The following is a 21556-nucleotide window of genomic DNA, read 5'->3' as shown; positions in this document are numbered from 1 at the left end:
CTCCTTTCGAGCATTCAGCCCATCGCGTAGGTCTACCCGAGATGTATCATCCCCGGAACTGGGGGTGTTTAGCTCGTCGTTCTGCTGGCGCTCCCGGTTGCGTTGGTTCACGAAAGTGCTTGGGTGGAAAGACCGTTCCTGTCCGGTCCGCCCTGGGGCGGGCCGGGGCCTGGTACCCTGCAGACGCGTCCCTCGCAGATTGATTGGGTGGCCCTGTCTTAGGACGGGGCGCACGTTCTCTTTCCTAGGGAGCGACCGGGGACGGGTCCTAGTCTTCTGGATAGGAGGGACTTCCTTTTGGGGGTTTGCCTTGGCCTTCCCTTTCTCCTGGGCCGGGTTAACCGGATCCTGTCCGGGATCTTGCCCTGGAACGGGAATCGGCCTTGCTTCTCCAGGCGCACTATTCCTAGCCTGCGGAGCGGGCCTGGAGGCGGAATGACTGGAGGGCTAGCCGCTAAACCTTGGGCAGCTATGAAAGCTTGCAGGGCTTGGAGGGACTCTTGCATCTGTTGAGTGGCCTCATTTTGCTCGGAAATCCTGGCCTTTTGGTCTAGGACCTGCTGTCTCAGTTTAGTCACCTCCAGGTCCTCCTGATTGGGGTCTACTTCTTCAGGGATCGCGGGATCCTCAGCTTCGAGATCATGGTATTCCCCCTCATTTCACTCCTCTTCCTCATAGTAATCTTCCTCATATTCTGCCCCGCCTTCGTAGGTTTGCGACTCGTTAGGCTGGGACATCTAATGAGGTGCGTCTTCAGACTGACCCTTAGGAAGAGGCTGGTTGGGCAGTGGCTTGCCCTGCCCTTGATTAGTAGGGTCGAAGGTGGTGTGTCTTGTGTTCACCATCATCGCCAATGTTCAAGATCAACTCTAGCTTTCTCAGGCTCTCAATGAAAGTACCAAAATGTTTACCGAGTTTTTTGAAAACCTTAATAATAGAATATTAGAGAGCTTAGAAGAAAGGATTTATGGAATAAAGACAAGGTTTTTACATGGTTAGGGCGTTAATAAGCCTTAGTCCATGAGGAAATTGTATTAGAGCTTATAGAACCTTTAACAATGGAGTTTTTGTACAAGTTTTTGCAGAGTAACTGTTATATTTCAAGTCTCTCTCCCCTCCCCAGTGCACCGTTACCCGTATTTATAGGCACAAGAGTGCACTGGGCTTGGGCCGGGCTGACCTAGGCCCAATAAGGGCGTAAATATCATTGGCTTCTTAAATGGGAGCCCAATACAAAGGATTAACATAAGAAGCGCACAATAAACTAAGCTCATTGGGCCAAACCAAACAATATCTTATTCTAAAGCATGAGACAAACTAGAGTTTCAGTCTGGGTTCTCTGGACTACGAGGAAGATTTGGGGGACAAGATCGGTCAGAGTTGTGGCGGCATAATTCTGAACCAATGACACGCAATCCCGAGGCAGCCTCCTCTGTAGGTTTAAGCGTGGGGACAACCCCCACGCTTCATGGGACGATGTCAGTATCTTGGGCACTCTACCTCGCCAACCTCGGACAACCGACCCAGGTTCATTTACCCACGCCCCCCTCCGTTCACCAAGGTCTTGGACCATCTATTAGGACCCTGGACCATTTACCAGGGTCCAGGACTATCCACAGCGATCCTGGCTTCAATCTTGGTTTCCCGAGCCGCATCCTTCTCTGCCGCGCCTCGGGGCGTTGGGGGAGCGGTCCCGGGACCATACCTCCTGCCCCTGGCGGAGGTCCCAGTCCGAACTCCCAGACGCTCTTTTGGCCTTGCCCAGACTTGGGTTGCAAGCATCCATTCTCCTCTCGCCAAATGGGCCTGATCTGGGCCTTAACTCCAAACCGGGCAGCCCACGAGCTTAAATGGTGGACCAAGACACCCGGGAAGAAATGGGGATAACACCTATAATCATACAATATAATACATTCATATTTCAATCAAGAACTTAAGCATATAATCTCATATACTCAATTACAAAACCCTGAGTCGAGCTTGTCTTTAGCGGTGAGTGTACATGTCCAGCCTATCTTCAGGAACCCTTAAAACTAGACCACTCTGATACCAAGTTGTAACGCCCTAGATAACCAAGATCGTTACACTGTGTATTTAAAATAGTGCAAGACTTGCAAACCAAGTCATTTAAGTAAAATGTGAATCTAAAGACAAAAACAGATTAAGTTTAAAAGATTTTGGTTATAAACGAATAATTTCCATTAAAATAAATGTTTGGTACATGGGATCCCAAAACAGGGTTTAAATGATATATTTACAAGATTTTCAAATGTTATAAATAATCAAAGCCACTCTAATGGAAAAATACACATTTTAGGTTTCCGTCCCTATAAAATCCCTCGACCATGGCAGCCGAGCAGCTGACAATGTACATCTCGCCCCCAGAGCTCTTCAACTCATGGTCGATTCATCTTACCCTTACCTTTACCTGCACCACGTAACACCCGTGAGCCAAGACCCAGCAAGAAAACTATAACATCATAGCACAATCAATATCGATAACCAAATAGTTCACAAAGTATAACCAAGTGATTTACAAGATATTAATCAATTATCCTTCAAGCCATATCATTCACTTAATCAAGGATAGCAGTCAATAAGCCAATGACCTGACATCCAAATATTCATCATATCATATACATCAAGTTAACAACAGTACACACGTCATACAATAATTAGGGTCGACGCTCTTAGGCTGCACCCTCTGTTTAATCCACTATCTTTGGCTCACTTAGGCCAAGCCCAGTGTTCAACCCACTAACTCCGGTCCGCTTAAACCGAGCTCAGTGATTATTAAGCAGTCCTCAGCTACCAGTGGCCGAGCCGCGTCCTGTGCGCAAATATTGATTCCGGCACTCTTAGGTCGTTTATCACATGTCCCCATGGCATAATACCATCTATGACATTATATACAAGCAAAGGGAACTCTTAGTCCCAACATAATCACATAACCGGGTGCAGTTTCTTACCTTTAATTACGCGCCGTATGGGGGATGGCCCCAGCACCCCAACAAGTTGGTCCATATGGGGGATGGCCTATGACGAATTACGCGACGTATCCAGTACAGCACATGGAGCCAGTGTATGAGAGGTTCCGCAAGCAGCACGCTCCAAACTTCGAAGGGACTACAGACCCCATTAAGGCAGAAGAGTGGCTAAGGAATGTGGAGCCGATTCTTACGCACATGAATCTCAGTAATGCAGACCGCATATCCTGCGTCTCATCATTACTCAAGAAGGATGCCAGAATATGGTGGGACTTAGTTCAGCAGACTAACAATGTCGCCACCATGATATGGACAAGATTTGTGGAGCTGTTCCACAAGAAGTATTACACTTCGGCAGTCATCGCTAATGGTAGAAGAGTATGCTCGTCAGTTTGACCGCTTAGCAAAGTTCACAGAGGAGATGATTCCAACCAATTTTATGAGGATGACCAAGTTCATTAGAGGACTTAGACCAAAGATGGAATTAGGGGTTAAGCTAGCAAACCCGGGAAACACTACATATGCCAATGTTCTAGAAACGGCAATAGAAGTAGAAAGGTTGCAGGCTAATGTAAGTAAGGAGGAACCCATGCTAGTAACAAGCATTTACAGGTCAGATCCTATCCTCAATAGTATATGTTCTAGTATCGTTTGATTCGGGAGCCACTCATTCGTATATCTCGTTAGGAATGATAGAAAAACTAGACAAACCTAGTGAAAGATTTAGAACTAGGTTTGTAACCGAGTTGCCTTCGGGCAAAGTAGTTCTATCATCACGAATAGTACGAGGCGTACCGATCAAGATTGAGGACATAGAACTAGAAGGAGACCTGATAGAGCTAGTGATCAAGGGCTTCGACGTAATACTAGGCATGGATTGGCTAGCACGGCATGGCGCAACGATCGAATGTAAACGCAAGAAGGTGATGTTCGAGACTCCCGACGACCAGAGACTATGCTTCATGGGACAAGCTTCAGGATTGCGCACCCCGTTAGTGTCATCTCTCAAAGCTCAGAGAATGATGGAGAAAGGATGTCAAGCGTTCCTAGCTAACATCACGAATGTGGAAAGGGAGACGCCGCTTAAGGTTGGAGATGTTCGGGTTATACAAGAATTTCCAGAGGTATTTCCCGATGACTTGCCAGGATTGCCGCCAACTCGAGAAATAGACTTCACGATAGAGTTAGTACCAGGCACCGAGCCTATCTCTAAGGCACCATACCGGATGGCACCTACGGAACTCAAGGAGTTAAAGACGCAGCTACAAGAACTCCTAGACTTGGGTTTTATTAGGCCAAGCCATTCACCATGGGGATCTCCGGTACTATTCGTGAAGAAGAAGGACAGAAGTATGCAGATGTGCATAGACTATCATGAGCTGAATAAAGTAACGGTTAAGAACAAGTACCCGCTACCTCGGATCGACGATTTGTTCGATCAACTCCGAGGCGCGATGGTATTCTCGAAGATCGATCTACGGTCCGGGTATCATCAGCTTAAGGTAAAGGGAGAAGACATTCCTAAGACAGCCTTTAGGACTCGCTATGGACATTACGAGTTCTTGGTTATGTCTTTTGGTCTTACTAACGCACCAACCGCGTTTATGGACTTAATGAATAGGGTCTTCAAAGACTACTTGGATAAATTCGTCGTTGTGTTCATCGACGACATTTTAATATACTCCAAGGATGAAGTAGAGCACGAGGAACAATTGAGAATGATTTTGACGCGATTGAAGGAGCATCAACTCTACGCCAAGTTCAAGAAATGCGAATTTTGGCTTTCGCAAGTGGCGTTCCTCGGGCACATCATATCGAAAGACGGAGTTGCAGTAGATCCATCAAAGGTCGAGGCCGTGAAGGATTGGCCCAGGCCAAAGAACGCATCTGAAGTAAGAAGCTTCCTAGGGCTAGCAGGTTATTATAGGAAGTTTGTAGAGGGCTTTTCTAAGATAGCCACTCCGCTCACCAACCTGACCCGGAAGCAACAAAAGTTTAACTGGAACGATAAGTGTGAAGAAAGCTTCCAGTTGCTTAAGAATAAGCTTTGCTCAAACACCAGTACTCAGTGTACCGACACCCAATGATAAGTTCGTTGTCTACTGCGATGCATCAAAGCTAGGATTGGGATGCGTGCTGATGTAAAATGACAAGGTGATAGCCTACGCCTCACGACAGCTAAAGGAGTACGAACAGCGCTATCCAACTCACGATATGGAGTTGGCAGCGGTGGTCTTTGCGTTAAAAATCTGGCGCCACTATCTTTATGGAGAACGGTGCGAGATTTATACGGACCACAAAATTTTAAAGTACTTCTTTACTCAGAAGGAGCTTAACATGAGGCAGCGCAGGTGGTTGGAGTTAGTCAAGGATTACGACTGCGAAATCCTATACCACCCGGGAAAGGCGAACGTGGTTGCCGATGCGCTTAGTAGGAAAAGCTATGGGAACTTAGCAGCCTTATCCGGAATAGAAAAGCCGCTACAGCAGGAGCTTATCAGTGCCGGAATAGAAGTGGTTGTAGGCAAGCTGGCTAATTTGTCTATCCAATCGAATTTGTTAGAGGATATACGAATTGGTCAGGGACATGACGACACACTAGCAGCACACATGGATGCAGTCAGAGAAGGCAAGACTACAGATTTCTCAATATCTAGCCAAGGCTTATTGAGATATAAGGATCGGGTATGCGTACCGAATGATCAAAGTATTAAGAAGACGATCCTAGAAGAAGCGCACAGCACCCCGTACTCAGTTCATCCGGGGTCTACCAAGATGACTCACGACATCAAGGCAATCTATTGGTGGCCAGGGATGAAGAAGGACATAGCAGAGTATGTATCTAAGTGTCTGGTATGCCAGCAAGTGAAAGCGGAGCATCAGCGCCCTGCAGGCTTATTACAACCGCTTAGCGTACCGGAATGGAAGTGGGACGACATAGCCATGGACTTCGTGACGGGTCTGCCAAAGACGAATAAGCAGCATGATTCCGCTTGGATAGTAATAGATAGACTAACCAAGTCGGCTCATTTCCTGCCTGTTAAGACTTCATACACGGCAGACCAATATGCAGACATCTACATCCAGGAGATTGTACGATTGCATGGAATCCCCAAGACGATAGTGTCAGATAGAGGATCGATGTTTACGTCAAGATTTTGGAGAAGCTTACAGCAAGCCATGGGTACTAAGTTAAGTCTTAGTACAGCTTTCCATCCTCAAACAGATAGGCAGTCCGAGCGTACGATTCAAATTTTAGAGGATATGCTACACGCGTGTATACTTGATTTCGGAGGATCGTGGAACAAGTACTTACCACTGATCGAGTTCTAGTACAACAACAACTACCAGTCAACAATCGGGATGGCACCTTATGAGTTGCTATATGGAAGAAGGTGCCGATCACCGTTGCACTGGGACGAGGTAGGAGAAAGGCAGCTTCTAGGGTCCGAAGCTGTTAGACAAGCTCAAGAAGCAGTAGCGCTTATTAGACAGCGTATGCTTGCTGCTCAAAGCCGTCAGAAAAGCTATGCGGATACCAAGCAACGCGATGTGGAGTTCCTAGTTGGAGATCAAGTCTTTCTGAAGATATCTCCTATGAAATGTGTCAAGCGGTTTGGGAAGAAAGGCAAACTTAGTCCCCGATTCATAGGTCCTTTTTAGATATTGGACAAAGTGGGACCAGTTGCGTATAGACAAGCCCTACCGCCAGCACTAGCCGATAGTCACAACGTATTCCACATCTCGATGTTACGCAAATATGTGTCAGACCCATCTCACGCCCTCAAGTACGATACGATAGCACTCCAGAAAGACTTGAGTTACGAGGAACGACCGGTTAGCATCCTAGATAGAGGGATGAAGCAGTTACAGTCCAAGAGCTTTCCTATAGTCAAAGTCCTATGGAGTAATAGTTCTGAACGAGAGGCAAGGCCGGTATCCGAAGTTATTTGGTAAGTAAATTTCGAGGACGAAATTCTTTTTAGTAGGGGAGAATTGTAGAGTCCAAGAACTTTACTTAGCTAGTTAGATAGTAGTATTATAGTATTTATAGTATTATCTTTGTAACTGTGGATTTTTGGTTCAGACCGGGAATTATTTGGACACTCATAGTAGTACTTGTAGATTTTCTAAGTTTAACCTATAGTTTAAGAATATTAATGTTAACCTAAGGTTTAATTATATGACTGATATTAAGGATAATATTTATTATACTATAAGGTTTAGATAACAACCAATAGGATTTTAAACACATGTTATGAATGGGTGATTATGGATTAAGTATTTTGAGGATTAAATTTAATAAGGAGTAAAATTTGAATGCTATAAGGTCAGTCAGCAGCTTTGAATACGTTGAGGGCTTAGTCAAGGCTGTTTACTCCATTCAAACTTAGCTAAAAATGTGTAATTTTGTGTTTAAATAATCAGCGTGTGCCGATATATCGCAGCTATAGGGGGCGATATATCGCAGCACATAGATACGGAAAACACGAGACGATGCACGACAGCCTCGGGCATACTGGCCCAGGCAATATATCGCCTACAGGGGGCGATATATCGCCTCCTTCAGTAATTTTTGAAAATTTTTGAATTCTTTTTCCTTTCAGCCATTCAACCTCTTGATAAGTCCAGCATCTTTTGAACGAGTCTTCAGCCTCTGCTGAACGATTATTCAAATTATTTTCACCTAAAAAGCTATTATTTTTATTCAAGTAAAATCAAGATCCTTTCATTCCTAAACTCTATAAATAAGACCTAGTACCCAGCCATTATTCACCTTTTGCTCTAAGTTCAGAAGCTGCAAGTGCTAAGTGAGTGTGAGAGTATAAACACCTGGGTTTGGGAATCATAAGCTTGAACATCATAAGCTTATCAAACACTTTGGGAAGTAAGGTTTTAAAGTATTTCAGTTTGAGGTGTAGATTGGCCTTACAAGTCTTCAAGGTAACCCAAAACTCTAGTTCAATTATGTATTTGTTCATTTAAGTTCTCATAATCTTCTACTCAGCCTCTAACCTTAAACTTCATTTTGGTTAGGAAATCTAAGTTCTTGAGCACATAAGTTTTGGTAAGTATGTGTCTCAATGGTTTAGTCTTCCCATTCCTTTTCATCTCTTTTTCTTCATTAGACTCACTCTTTTTCATAATGATTATTAGGAGTGTTCCAAAGTCCCAGCACTGTCCGCATATCCCGGTAACTTTGGTAAGGAAAATAGGATAGAATTTATATGTTATATGCTTATTATATGTTATCTTATGTTTTCTTATGTTATGATATGTATGTTGTAGGCTTGGGCATATGACCCATATGACTAACAAGCCCCAAATAGATTATGGGCATATGACTTGCTTAGCTAGTAGGACCCCACTAATCTAATGGGCATATGACTTGTTTAGTCTATGGGACCCCAAGTAATAATGGCCATTATAATAAGTGTATGTAATAAGTGTTATGATATGTCTTTATGTTTATTATGAAATTTATGTTTATGACTATGTGTTAGATTTTCCTTGCTGGGCATTAGGCTTATTCCTTTTGTTTTATGTGCAGGAAAATAGCTTTAGAGGCGGTAAGATTCGTGGACGCTTAGAGAATGTGTATCGATGGTGAATGGAGTCAAGGAGTCGAGAGTTTGATTTCTCGAGGATGAAGTCTTGTTTTACTTTTTATGGTTTTACATGTATTTTCCGCACTTCTTATGTAATTCCTTTCATTTTAAATCATGTTTTGTTTTTAAAGACAATGGGATCCCATATCCTTCTTGATATTTTGTAAGTAACTCTTATTTTTACAAGTTACTTAATAAAATTATGGTATTTTCGCAAATGTAAGTTCTATTAAGGTTTTGTATGTATAGTTTCGTTAATGGCCCAAAAGTCTAGAGTAGTGGGTCATTACAATCAAAGACCTAAAAACCCTTAAAACTTAGAGCTTACACTACAAGAAAATGGGGTCTTTACCTACCAATTGTAAGTGTAGGTAAAACTAGCCTAATGGTGGGTAATATGGTTTACCTACCAATATTGAATTGGTAGAGATTGGTAGGTAAAGGTTAGTGGGGAAAGAGCCTTTACCTACACTTATTAATACTGGTAGGTAAAAGAATCAGTGGACCCCACTAAGTTATAAATCAATTGATGAGTCATGAGATGACGTGTCTGCTGACATGGTTTCCATAGTAGCATACACGTGGCATACGTCAATACCGCCACTTGGCATCTTGTGGTTGCTCCACGTGTCAAACAATATCCTATTTTTATCAGTTATGTGGCACTAAATGATTGGTCCACGTAGCATGTTGTGGTATACCTATTTTTACCTACACTTATTTTTATTGGTAAGTAAAGATTTTTAGGTAGGTTGTTTTAATTATATATTTAAATTAAATTAATATAAATAATAAATTAAAGTAATTAATTTAAAAAATATTTAACATTGTTTTTCAAATAAATTATTTAACATTAATAATAAAATAAACAAATATATATTATAAAATATTCATTGCTTATCGATGAGTGTTAAACTAATAACATTTCATAAAAAAAATATCAACAAGTCCATTACAAGTCATTACAAACTCAATAATGTCATTTTATTGATATTCTTCTTATTCTTCACTTTTGGATTATTGCACGAGAGGCTCCTTTTTCTCTAACTGAACTTGTGAATGTCGATGATGGCTTTGGGAGGTGGACACCGACGATGGCTGGAGGTGGGGTTCAGGTTGGCGACAATAGGAAGATTATATAATTAATTTCAACACAATAATTTTCCCCAATTTAATCATCACAAGGATTTCAGAAAACATGACTTATTATTATGGGCATTTTTGACACTTGATATACCAACATATATTAAAAAACAAAATATATGAGCACATCAAGTCCCATAATCACCAACATAAAATAAGTTTAATCATTCTTCAACATCACAGGCAAAAAAAAATCAAAGTAACATAATGATCCAAATCAGAAAAAAAAAATATAAGTCAACATTCAAAACTACATTTATTAGGCAATAGGCATCGAAAACTAGAATTCATGTGATAAAACAAATGAGTTTATATGAATTATTTACAAGCATCCAAAATTAGAAATCATGCTTAAAAATCCACACCTATAAATCAAGTGTTCAGAAACAATGATAGACTAAATGAGTGTGACAAACATTTTGAACATTTTTGCAGATAAACAAGCAAGACTCAAAAATCTCAGTTTCAAATTGATTTAGTGACCTCTATATTTCAAATCGATACAAATTCAAAAATAGAATCCAAACCAGAAATACAAGAAATATCCAAAGCCAAAATGTAAAACTAAACACAACAAACCAGAGCAACAAAAAACGATCGATACAGATTATAAAAAATTACCTCAAACAGAGCATAAAAAAAATTGCCTCAGAACAATCAATCATCATAAACCCTTCAGATTATTAGGGATTTAATCAACATAAATCATACAAAGTTATCTCAAAGCCACCAAGCCAACAATCCAAAACTCATAAAGCCACGAATCTGAAATTAACTCTTAAAGCCACCAGAAGTAAATTTAATCGCACAATAAAATCAAAGAGCATATAAAAAACATACTAAACAAACAAGATCATGAACTAAGACAAAACCAATCTATGACCTTAGACAAAAACAAAATAGGAAAATATAACTCATAGCCTGAGAACAGATGACAAGCAGCTTTGGATTGAGCAGTGGCGATGGCTGAATAGGCAGATTGGCTCAATAAATGGAGAGAGCTAGAGGCCAAGGGTGTTACAAAATTCAATTCATAAAATATCCCCAAATTTAATCATCATAAGGATTTCAGACAAAAGAAAGTAATATGAATTTTTATGGGCATTCACAATACTTGGTTAGCAACATATATTAAAAATACATGAGCACACCAAGTCTCATAATCACCAACATAAACTAATCATACTTATTATTCAAATATCATTGGCAAAATATCTTAAAAAAACACATAAATCTTCAAAATAGATCATAAACCATACTCCAAAGCGATTAAAAAATAGACCAGACACACAAATATCTTACACTTATCCTCATAATACCAACCAACAAGCTAAAAATCAGATTCAAAACATGTTTATATACACATTGTTTATTATTAGAAAGACTCTTCAAATAGATACAAACTAAAGATATTTCAAAACAACATAATATAAAGCTTTTCAAAATATATCATAAATAATACTAAAACAGATTGACAAGTCATATTCAAACTCGTATAAATCTCACAATAACTAAACTCAAAATACCAACTAACAAACTTTAAATGGAACAAAGAAGATAAACACATAATAGTAAGAAACTATATGAGATCGATATAAGATAACTACAACAAAATTAAACCGAATTCGAGCCTTTTCTTAATATCAATATGAAACATAATACAAATTATTAGTTTGTTTGCATAAACTTTAAGCTTCTGTTTCGGTGTGACTAACTTCCAACTCAGAAAAACTACTAATAGTTATACAAGTTAGAAAGATTCAAATCATACAAGTTTGAATGATTACAAACCAAAGTTTCAGTGTGACTAACCAAATAATCATTTATATTTTAGATTACAAACACATCACAAAAGATTTCCTAAAAATAAATCAGAATACATAAATATGATGACCCAAATCTGAAACAATACAGAACTAAACACAACAAACCAGAGCAACAAAAAATGATCGATACTTTATCTATACATTTTCAAAAAATATATTTTTTTCTAAGGAAATAACTTGCAAAAATGCCATGCACAAAAAATTCTTTTGTTTTTTTAGTATAAACATGGCAATATACAAAACAAAGCAGTATAAGACACTGCAAAATAAACATTGAAAAAAAAAATCTAAATCTAAACCTAATATCAACATAAAAAAATAATCTAAAAATCTCAAATCCAAAAATATATCAATAAACAAAACAGAGTATAAACATAAAATTCCTAACTCTAAATCTATCAATATCATAAATATATAAACAATATATTATGCAATTCGAAAACCAAAATTTCAAACACATGGCAGTACACAACACATGGAAAAAATATGCCTCAGATTAATGAAACATCACTAATCCTTTAGATTATTGGGGATTTAGTCATTGTGATCATACAAAATACCTCAATCCGAAAACCTCAAATCCACCAGCCAGTCCGAAAAATTCATAGCCTCCAAGCAATCCAAAACCCTCAATGCCTCCAAGCAATCCAAAATCCTCAATCCAAACCAAGCAATCCAAAACAGATATTACTAACTACACATATTCTAAACAATAAACAGAAGAAAAAAAATTACTTTTCAAAAAAAGCAAAAAGAACAAAGGGCCTCAAGATCAAAGATCGCTTACAGAGAACAAAGGTTACAAGCTCATACAACACACAATAGAGGCTTAGTCATGGACGCGGTGGCTTAGATCGAACGGCGGCAGTTTGGGTTCAAGATCAGAGAAGAGGCGCCTGAGTTCAAGACCATAGATGAAGGCGTCTGGGTTCAAGAATGAAGATGAGCGGTATCTCGATTCAAGAACAATGAAGAAGGCGTTTGGGTTCAATAACAGAAATAAGGCGCCTGGGTTCAAGAAAAAAGGTGAAGGTATCTCAGTTCAACAACGGAGAAGAAGGCCTCTGGGTTCAACCATGGAGATGAAGGGTCTCGGCTATGCTCAGCCATGGTCTAATGGTGGAGGCGGTGCTCGGAGAAGAGAGGAGAGGCGGTGCTCAGAGAAGAGAGAAGAGAGAGGCGGTGCTCAGAGAAGAGAGAGGCGACTGAGTGTTTGGAAGATAGAAGATGATTTGAGATTGAGAGATATGTTAGTGTTTAGGTTATTATAAGTATATATTTATATTAAATAATAACTTTATTTATGATTTTATTATATTATATATATTGATAAAATGATGTGTAAATTATAAAATAAGTATGGGCATACACTAGGATAATGTTGATGACCCATGAGCATTAATTTTAATAAAATTTTAAAAATTAAAATAAAATTGGAGGGAAAAATAAGCTCCAAAAGCTGAAAATTTTCCCTCCAATATATATGTAGGTAAAACTCTTTACCTACCAAGTTTATTGGTAGCGAAAAATAAATCTGAAATAGTTTATATATTTTGCAATATTTACCTACGAATAGTTCTTACCATTGGTAGGTAAATGTAACGCCCCAACTCCTGGGACCGTTACGGTGTGCCTTGTAAATAGTGCTAAACTCACTAATCGAGTCATTTGGCCAAAATCGTGATCTAAGTATGATTAGCGGTTTAGGGATTAAACATTTTGGTTAAGATATAACGTTTCACTAGAACGTTTAACATATACATTGGGATCCCGAAAATACAATTCAGAGTTTATTACAGAAAAAATTTACAACAGGCCGTTCTAAGCGGCAAAACAGGGTTCAACCCTAGTTCCACTTTAAACCTCGGCCGTGACGGGCGAGCAGCTGCATATGTACACGTCATCACCTAAGCCCTCCAACTCAAGGATGGTCTAGCTTCCTCTTGCCTTTACCTGCACCACATAGCACCCGTGAGCCGAAGCCCAGCAAGAAAACATAATACTTTTCACATATATTATCAAATGATTATCATTATAATCACACTGAACATAAAGCTTTCAAACCAATGGGTGCACATCACATGATTCTAGCGGGAGAGTGGCTGCTAAGTAAGCCACTAGCCTCCAAGCTCTATTTGTTCATCGACCCTCTGGGTCGGTCAGGCATTAATGCTCCTTGAGTCATTCAATACTAGTGGTCGATTAGATCTAATCTTTGTTGGCTTGCGTGATACACGCTAAGGCCGTCCTGACTAATAAGTCAGCTCAACGTGACCAGTGCCCAGTACCACTGCTGAACCTGACTAATAAGCCACAACTTCACAGTTGATACTAGCACCCTTGTCAAACCTGACTAATAAGTCAGTACCATGCACAGGTAAGCAATGCTATCAATGTGTATCATATGCCAATTAACCAAGAATAGGGCATTCAGCATGCTTACTTAACAGTTGCTGGCATAATTATAATCATGCACAAACTCAGAGACTCAAGCTCTGACCAATCTCATATACATCATTCACGGCATGCCCTCATCACATGTTTCTCATGCATCACATGCATCACACTTAACCAACCAGCATGCCTCAATAATATTCATATGCAGAGGGGCAAAACTTCCAAGCATTCATTACGTTAACAATATTCACATCCAACATCCAACATGCATCAATCATAGCCATGCATGTCATACTCAACAGCCAATCAACATGCATCATAATAGCCATGCATGTCATGCTCAATAATCAATCAACATGCATCCATAATAGCCATGCATGTCACATATACACAGGGTGCAGTTTTCTTACCTCAGATTCGAGCTAGTACCAATATAAGAACGATCCTTGAGAACGATCAACCTTTAAGTCCTTAGCGGTCACCTAATCATAACCATTTATGGAACACCATTAATAACATGATAATCAAAGGTTCCACACCAATATCTAGCCCCCAAGAGATCAATCCAAACTAATCCAAGTAGTAGGGACACTCCCGAGGCCCATAACTAAGTTCCCGGGGTCAAAACGAGCAAACGGGGCGAAAACAGGACAAGGGCTGCGGCCCTAGCACTTTGGGCCGCGGCCCCCAGGGTTCTCTGAGGCAAGGGCCGCAGCGAAGACAAATTCCTGACACCTGCTTCTTCGAACTAGGGCCGCGGCGCACAAGAACAGGGCCGCGGCCCCCAACCCTGGGCCATTCCCAAACGTGTTTTAAACACTCCAAATCCTCCAAAAACATACCCAAACATTCCCCAATCATCAAATCAAAGTTCCCAAGCTTCCCAATACTCCAAAACCCTCAAAACCCAAAGCTCAAACTGACCAAAAACTCAACAATCAACAAAGTCCAATTCTAAGCTTTAAAACTGTAAAAACTTAAAACTTCAAACTTAGATTACCTTCGATTGGGTTGTTTCTCGTCAAATCCTTCGGTTAAGAAGCTTTTAATCTTTCCTAGGATCGCTATGCCTCGACCCTCGCTTGATTCCGACTCCTAGAACTCAAGATTTCCTCAAAAAGGCTCAAATGGTAAAACGGACTGTTTTGAGAGAGAACGAGAAGTTTCTAACGTACGTTCTTATCTGTCAAGCTACTTCAAGCTTAAGTAACCTCAAATAAAACCTAGTGCTCGGGGTCCCGAAAACACCCCCGGGGACACTATAGTCAAAACTTCCAGAATTTCACCCTGATCTCAAATATTCCCAATCTATCACCAAATAACATTTCTATTACCCCAAAATTGACCCCGTTATGACAAAACCGCTAATCCATTATATATGACCGTCTCATGCCGCATAGCTCGAATATATCTCCATAATAATGAGATCTCATTCACATATTACAATATGCACCCAATTTACAAATATGCCCTCAACAGGCCAAATTACCAAAATGTCCTTATCATTTTAAATACTCCCATACGCATGCATTTATCATCATATAATAATATAATTCACATTAACATGCATATGATCATTAAATATCATAATAAATCAATTATGGCCCTCCCGGCCTCCTAATCAAAGTTCTAAACCTTATTAGGAAATTTGAGGCATTACAGTAAAACTCATTTTTACCTACAAATAAATATAAGTAGGTAAATGTCAGATTTCTTGTAGTGAATGCTAAAATTAGAATCCAAATCTTACCTCAAACTCTGCTTGAATCCACCAGCAAATACTGAGCTAATCTCCAATTCTTGTGAACCCAACCCAAAAATCCCTTGGTTCCAATAGTTAGCTTGAGAAACTCCTTGAGAGGAAAGAGAGAGAGAGTCGGTTTCAGGCAGGCTTCTAAATATTTCTTACATTTGTCTTATCCCACTTAAGCCTCTTAAGTTAATCCCAAGGCTCGGGGTACCAAAAACGTCCCTGAGGGCAAAATGGTAATTTTTCCCAGTATTCCATCCTAAGCTTCCTAACCTCAAATGTATCTCAAATTATTTATTTTCATAACTTAATAACTCAGATAAATGTTGTGACTTTCCCACTAACTTGCCCCCTAAGATCGCCTCGTGCCGTATGCTGCAGATATATCCACATAATAATGTGGTCTCAACAGTTTATCATAAATAATCACATTTATGCCCTAACGGGCCAAAATTACAATTATGTCCTTACAAGCTAAAGGGGGCTCACATGCTTATCTCATACTCATAAACATGCATTCCACATATCCATATAATCATTGTATCATGCATTTTCACCAGTAATTCACATAACTTCCAATTATGCCCTCCCGGCACACTAATCAAGGCCCTTAAGCCTTATTAGTAAGGAAACCAATTTTGATAGATCTAAAAAAAAAACTCATAAGGAAACCAAATGATATCTTAAACATCATAGAATCAATTGCATTACTAACAAAATTAATTATACTAATTTTGCTAATAAGCTATATGGTAAAATTTAATACTTTATTGTAAATTCAGTAGTTTCATAAATATGTTTGAAGGTAACGTAAATATTGCTACAAAAAAAATGTAAATGTATCTTAAACATCAAGATAACACATCATAACCTAAAAATGAAATTATTGTTTTAAAGGTGACTAATCAAAGTAGGTAATCAAAATATATATGAGATAATGTTTTCTTAAAGTGAAGTTTTTTAGTTTATAAAAAAAAATATTTTTTATGAAATGGTAACCAATTTGTATCTTATTAATATCATACACTACTAAAAAGTAGCTTTTTTAAATCTCAAAATAACATAAAATTTTGGGAAGCAAGATTTTCCTATTTTTTCTAATTATGGGGTTGTTTAGTAACACTTAAAAAAATAATTTTTTATTTAATTAATTAGAAATTTGAAAATTAAACATAAAATGTGTTTGACAACTCTATTTTTATTTATTATTTTTTAAAATTTTAATTAAAATTTATTAAATTTTGAAAATAAAAAATTTTCACTTTCAAAATTTTTTTAAAAAAATTTCATTTTTTTCTTCTCTTCTTCAAATCAATACCTTATATTGTTAAACAAAAAATAAAAATAAAAGTTATCAAACACGTTTATTGTTTTTTGTTTTTTTTTTAAAAAAATAGTTGCCAAACATATTTTCATTTTTTAAAAATAAAGAAACAAAAATAAAATTTTATTTTCTTTTTTGTGTTTCAAAAATTCAAAAACAAAAATTTAACCTATAATAGTGATTATTTTGGATTTGATATATGGTGGTGACATGATATCAATATTTTTGTAAATATTTTAAATTCTAGTTATATAAATGTAACAAACCGTGTATAAAAATAATAAATTGTAACATTTTCATGTCCAACCAAACACTAACATTTCTCATAAATTTAACACAAGAATTTTATGTACAACTATAAATACTTTACATTATTTGAGACAAAGTAATATATGTTTAATTATTATTTTTCTATTCATATATTTATTATGTTGATGGTGGCTATTAATTTTGATTTTTTTATTTTAATTCTTGTGAATTTGCTAATGGTGCTTCAACGGCTACTAAAGAGAATTTTGAGAGCAGGGTTGAAGTTTGTCATTTTTCTCATCAATAGATTCTCCTATCAATAAAAGTTCTCAATATTTAAGGGAATTGCTAAGGTAAATTATTGGTGTCCAACACCACAAGAAGTTGACTTGTTATTATTGGTGCAATTCAATATGGAGTCTCACACATTTGAATTTAATAAATATTATGAGTAGATAGGCCTGCCCCGATTAGTTTCTTGGAGCGGGACGGGTCACCCCGCCCCTTCTTAATCTGGGCTGGTCTCCACTACAAAAATCAGGGCCTATACCGAGAACAAATGTCCTCGGTATAAGCCCAAATGTCCTCGGTATATCTTTTACCGAGATAATGTCGTCGGTATAAAGTTGTCGGTACAGCCGCGTTGGTAAAACAAAACGTCTACCGACGACATTAAAAATGTTCTCGATATAAGTTTTACCGAGGATAATGTCCTCGGTAGAAAGTGGCAAATGTCCTCGGTACAACAAACCCCAATTTCTCATCGTTCTGGTATATACCGACATCTTGGTGGTATATACCGAGGACAATGTCCTCGGTATAGACTTGTCCCCAATTTTTTTTTATATTTGTTATTCCCTTATTTATTTATTTATTTTGAATTAAATATAAAAAAATAGAATAAAATTAAAACATTTATATTAAAGATATAAATAAAAACATAAGAGTATATTCGCTAAATCAAAATAAAGACTTGTCTTAAACATGATAATGTAATAGTCAATTGTAATAAAATTCATACATAAGTCCTACTGAGTCGGTGCTCCAACATCGGGATCATCGGGTGGTGGTGGGGCAGATTGAGATCCCGGGGTGATACAATGAGTCCGGACATGCTCCTCTAACTGTCGAAGACGCTCTCTCATCTCAGACAACTCTTCATCTCTAGTTTGTGAAGGACGAAAATCAAATGGAGTTCGGTCCCTTATGTTAAGGATACGTCCATATCCTTTCTGGTGGCCCCGTCGTTTTCCGAAGACATTTTGTACCAAAGATATGTCTTCATCTTCAGGCGCACTCGAAACTGGTGTGGAACTCTCAGTATCAGTTGCCTGTGTCTGCTGTGTGTCGCGGTATGCACGCAATTCCTCCTGTGATACAATGTATAATGTAATTAAAATTTTGAAACAATTAAAAATTTGAAAAATGTTTAAAAAAACTTAACGTACCCAAGTATTTTTGGCTGTCTCTGTCACCCACCCTGTGCCTGATTTATGGTGAGTATCCATCCAGCTATCCGGGATGGACTCAAGTTGCCCAGTCTCTAAATTGCGCTGTCACGTACATATATTTTTATAAAATTAATAATTAAACGTAAATAAGAAATATAAACTAAAAAATAATTAATTAACTAACTTTTTTATAGCGTAAGGCTGGGATTGACTGAGAACCTCCATAGCTAAGCTCTTTTAGTTTCCTTCTATTTTCCTTATTGACCACAGAACGTTTCTGCAAAAAGTTATCGTTAGTAATGTTGATTAATTTAAACAAAATTTCTAAGATTTGTTTAAAATTTATTTATTTACTTTAGGATTTAATTATTACTTAAATTATTTAATTAATGTTTATTTTTATTAAAATTTATTCACAATATCTCTAAATTTTACAATTCTAAAAAAATATTAAATATGTTTACTAATATGTTTAATAGACATAAAATTCACCAAAACAACATAGAAATTATTTTAAAAAAAATACTAATCAATCATATAACAATTTTCCAATTCCTAATATCATTTTTACTAATACATATTTTGAAAACCTAAAAATAAATACATTCTATCTAATATAATAATTTCATATTTTTATTAAAATTAATATTATATTATTTATATAAAAAAACATAAATTATTCAAAAATGGAAAAAAAATTAAAAAAATACAGAAAAATTAAAAAAAAACTTACCAATGCCTTCAATATCTTGCTAGCAATCTCTTTAGTCCAACAAAAACCGAATACCCAACCTTCAAACAAAAATTACAAAATATCATTATACAATTTCATAAATATATATATATATAAAATGAATAAATCGTTAGAATTACTTTAAAATTTATTACTTATTTAAATAAAATTTCAGGATTAATGTTTATTTTTATTAAAATTTGGTTGCATAATGTTATTGTTAATTTAATTTAATCATGATTAAAAATATATTATACAACTTATCAATTCACTATTTCTTAAATTATAAATTTTATTGAGTATTTTTAATTCTAAAAAAAATTGGGCAGCATAACGGCTGTATTTTCAAATATCCCAAAATTTAAAAACCTGCAAATAATACATAAAAAAATATCCAGTCGCAGAACATACACAAAGCAATACAAATACATTATAAATGACTATATAATTTATAATTATTACTCTAAATTTTATTAATTATTCAATTTTTTATTTAAAATATCATAATTCTACTAAAAATTAACAACAAAAACAAAGCATCAATATTCATCAACACTAAGAATAAAAAAATTAACAACAACAACAAAATTCAAATTAAATAAACAAAACTCACTCAAATAATCAAAATTTATTAACCAAATCTAATAATCTAAAACTAAAATTATTTAACCCAATCTAAAAAACAAACAATCAAATATTAAATTTTCATATAAACATATATTTATAACTAAAAGTCAAATTATATACCTAAAAAATAAATTATTAAATTAATAAAATTTCATACTAATAAATTAATTATTTATCATATGATTAAACTAACTAAATCTTAAAACTATATATGTATTTTACAAAAATACTACACAATATATTATTTCCTCTAAATTAGATATCACTAAATTTTTAACTAATTTTCATCACAGATTATTATTTTTACCTATTTTAATTACATAATCAGAAATTATATATATAATATAACAAATAACAATATATTAACAATATTAAACAAATTATAAATAAAACCCTAAATATATTTATGCAAAAAATATAAATAAAACCAAAAAACTACAAAGGAAATGTGAAATACCTCTAAAACCGCTGGTATACAATGCAAATCCTGAAAAAAATACCACAAAAATCTCATTATAAAAACCCAAAACTGAAAAAAAATTTATAAACTTATACAAAAAAAAAAACTGAAATATTTGTAAATAACTACCTCAATAGACCTTATATCCACTTAAATCTTCTTTGGAATGTAAACTTTGACAAAAACCAAACTTTGTGGGGGCCGAAATCCAGGAAAACAGAAATGGGGGGCGGAGAAAACGGTTTTGGGGTTTTTTCCGTTTCAGAAAAATGAGCTCTCTGTTTGGGGAAGATGAAGATTATAAAGACCCTATACCGAGAACATGTTCTCGGTATAGGGTCCTCGGTACAGAAACTAAAATGAAAAAACCGCGTAAAAAAGGCGGTAGTCTGAATTATCTATACCGAGAACGTGTTCTCGGTAATATGTTCTCGGTACAGAGCGTTTTTTTTTATAGTGCTCCTTGCCCTATTTTTTTTTAGAAATATTAAATTATACTTTTAGAATTTTCTCTAAATCTAAATATTATTTTTTATTGTAATCTTTATATTTCACACTCCGTATCAACTACATCATCAAATATTATATTTTGTTTTTTATTTTAAAATTTACAAAATAAATACAAGAATAATGATGAATTATATAAAACATATTTTTCAATATTTATAATTCTTTCTAGTCTATATAGAATTAAGAATATTCTAAACCACATATAAAATGATAATTTTACATACTATGTATATAAGTAGCATGAAAGAATTGGGTTAGAGTATAGAAGAAAAAAAAGTTTTCGAGGCAGGGCAGCCCCGCTCCGTTTGAATTAATAGCGGGGCGGGACGGGGCTCCACCCTGTTTTAATCGGGGCAAAGATACCCCGTCAAGTCGGGGCCCCGCCCCGCCTCACCGCCCCATTATACCATACATAATTATGAGATATCACTCACTAATTATATGATGTCAACTCATATGGTGTTTTGACACCTTAAGGTCTCCATCATCA

General features: G+C 36.6%; 1 protein-coding gene across 1 annotated transcript; it reads right to left on the bottom strand.

Annotated features, from left to right (window-relative positions):
* Positions 1–18234: 18234 nt before the first annotated feature.
* Positions 18235–18834, bottom strand: LOC133793811 (uncharacterized). Its single transcript, XM_062231083.1, has 2 exons — positions 18734–18834; positions 18235–18655 (listed from the first exon to the last, which is right to left on the bottom strand). Exons 1-2 carry the CDS (start codon positions 18791–18793, stop codon positions 18314–18316), a joined length of 402 nt encoding a protein of 133 aa, XP_062087067.1. The 5' UTR covers positions 18794–18834; the 3' UTR covers positions 18235–18313.
* Positions 18835–21556: the final 2722 nt, after the last annotated feature.

This window comes from Humulus lupulus, chromosome 8, assembly GCF_963169125.1.
Source record: "Humulus lupulus chromosome 8, drHumLupu1.1, whole genome shotgun sequence".
NCBI lineage: Eukaryota > Viridiplantae > Streptophyta > Magnoliopsida > Rosales > Cannabaceae > Humulus > Humulus lupulus.
Note: the sequence above shows the minus strand (reverse complement) of the source record. Positions and strands in the feature narration are given on the sequence as shown.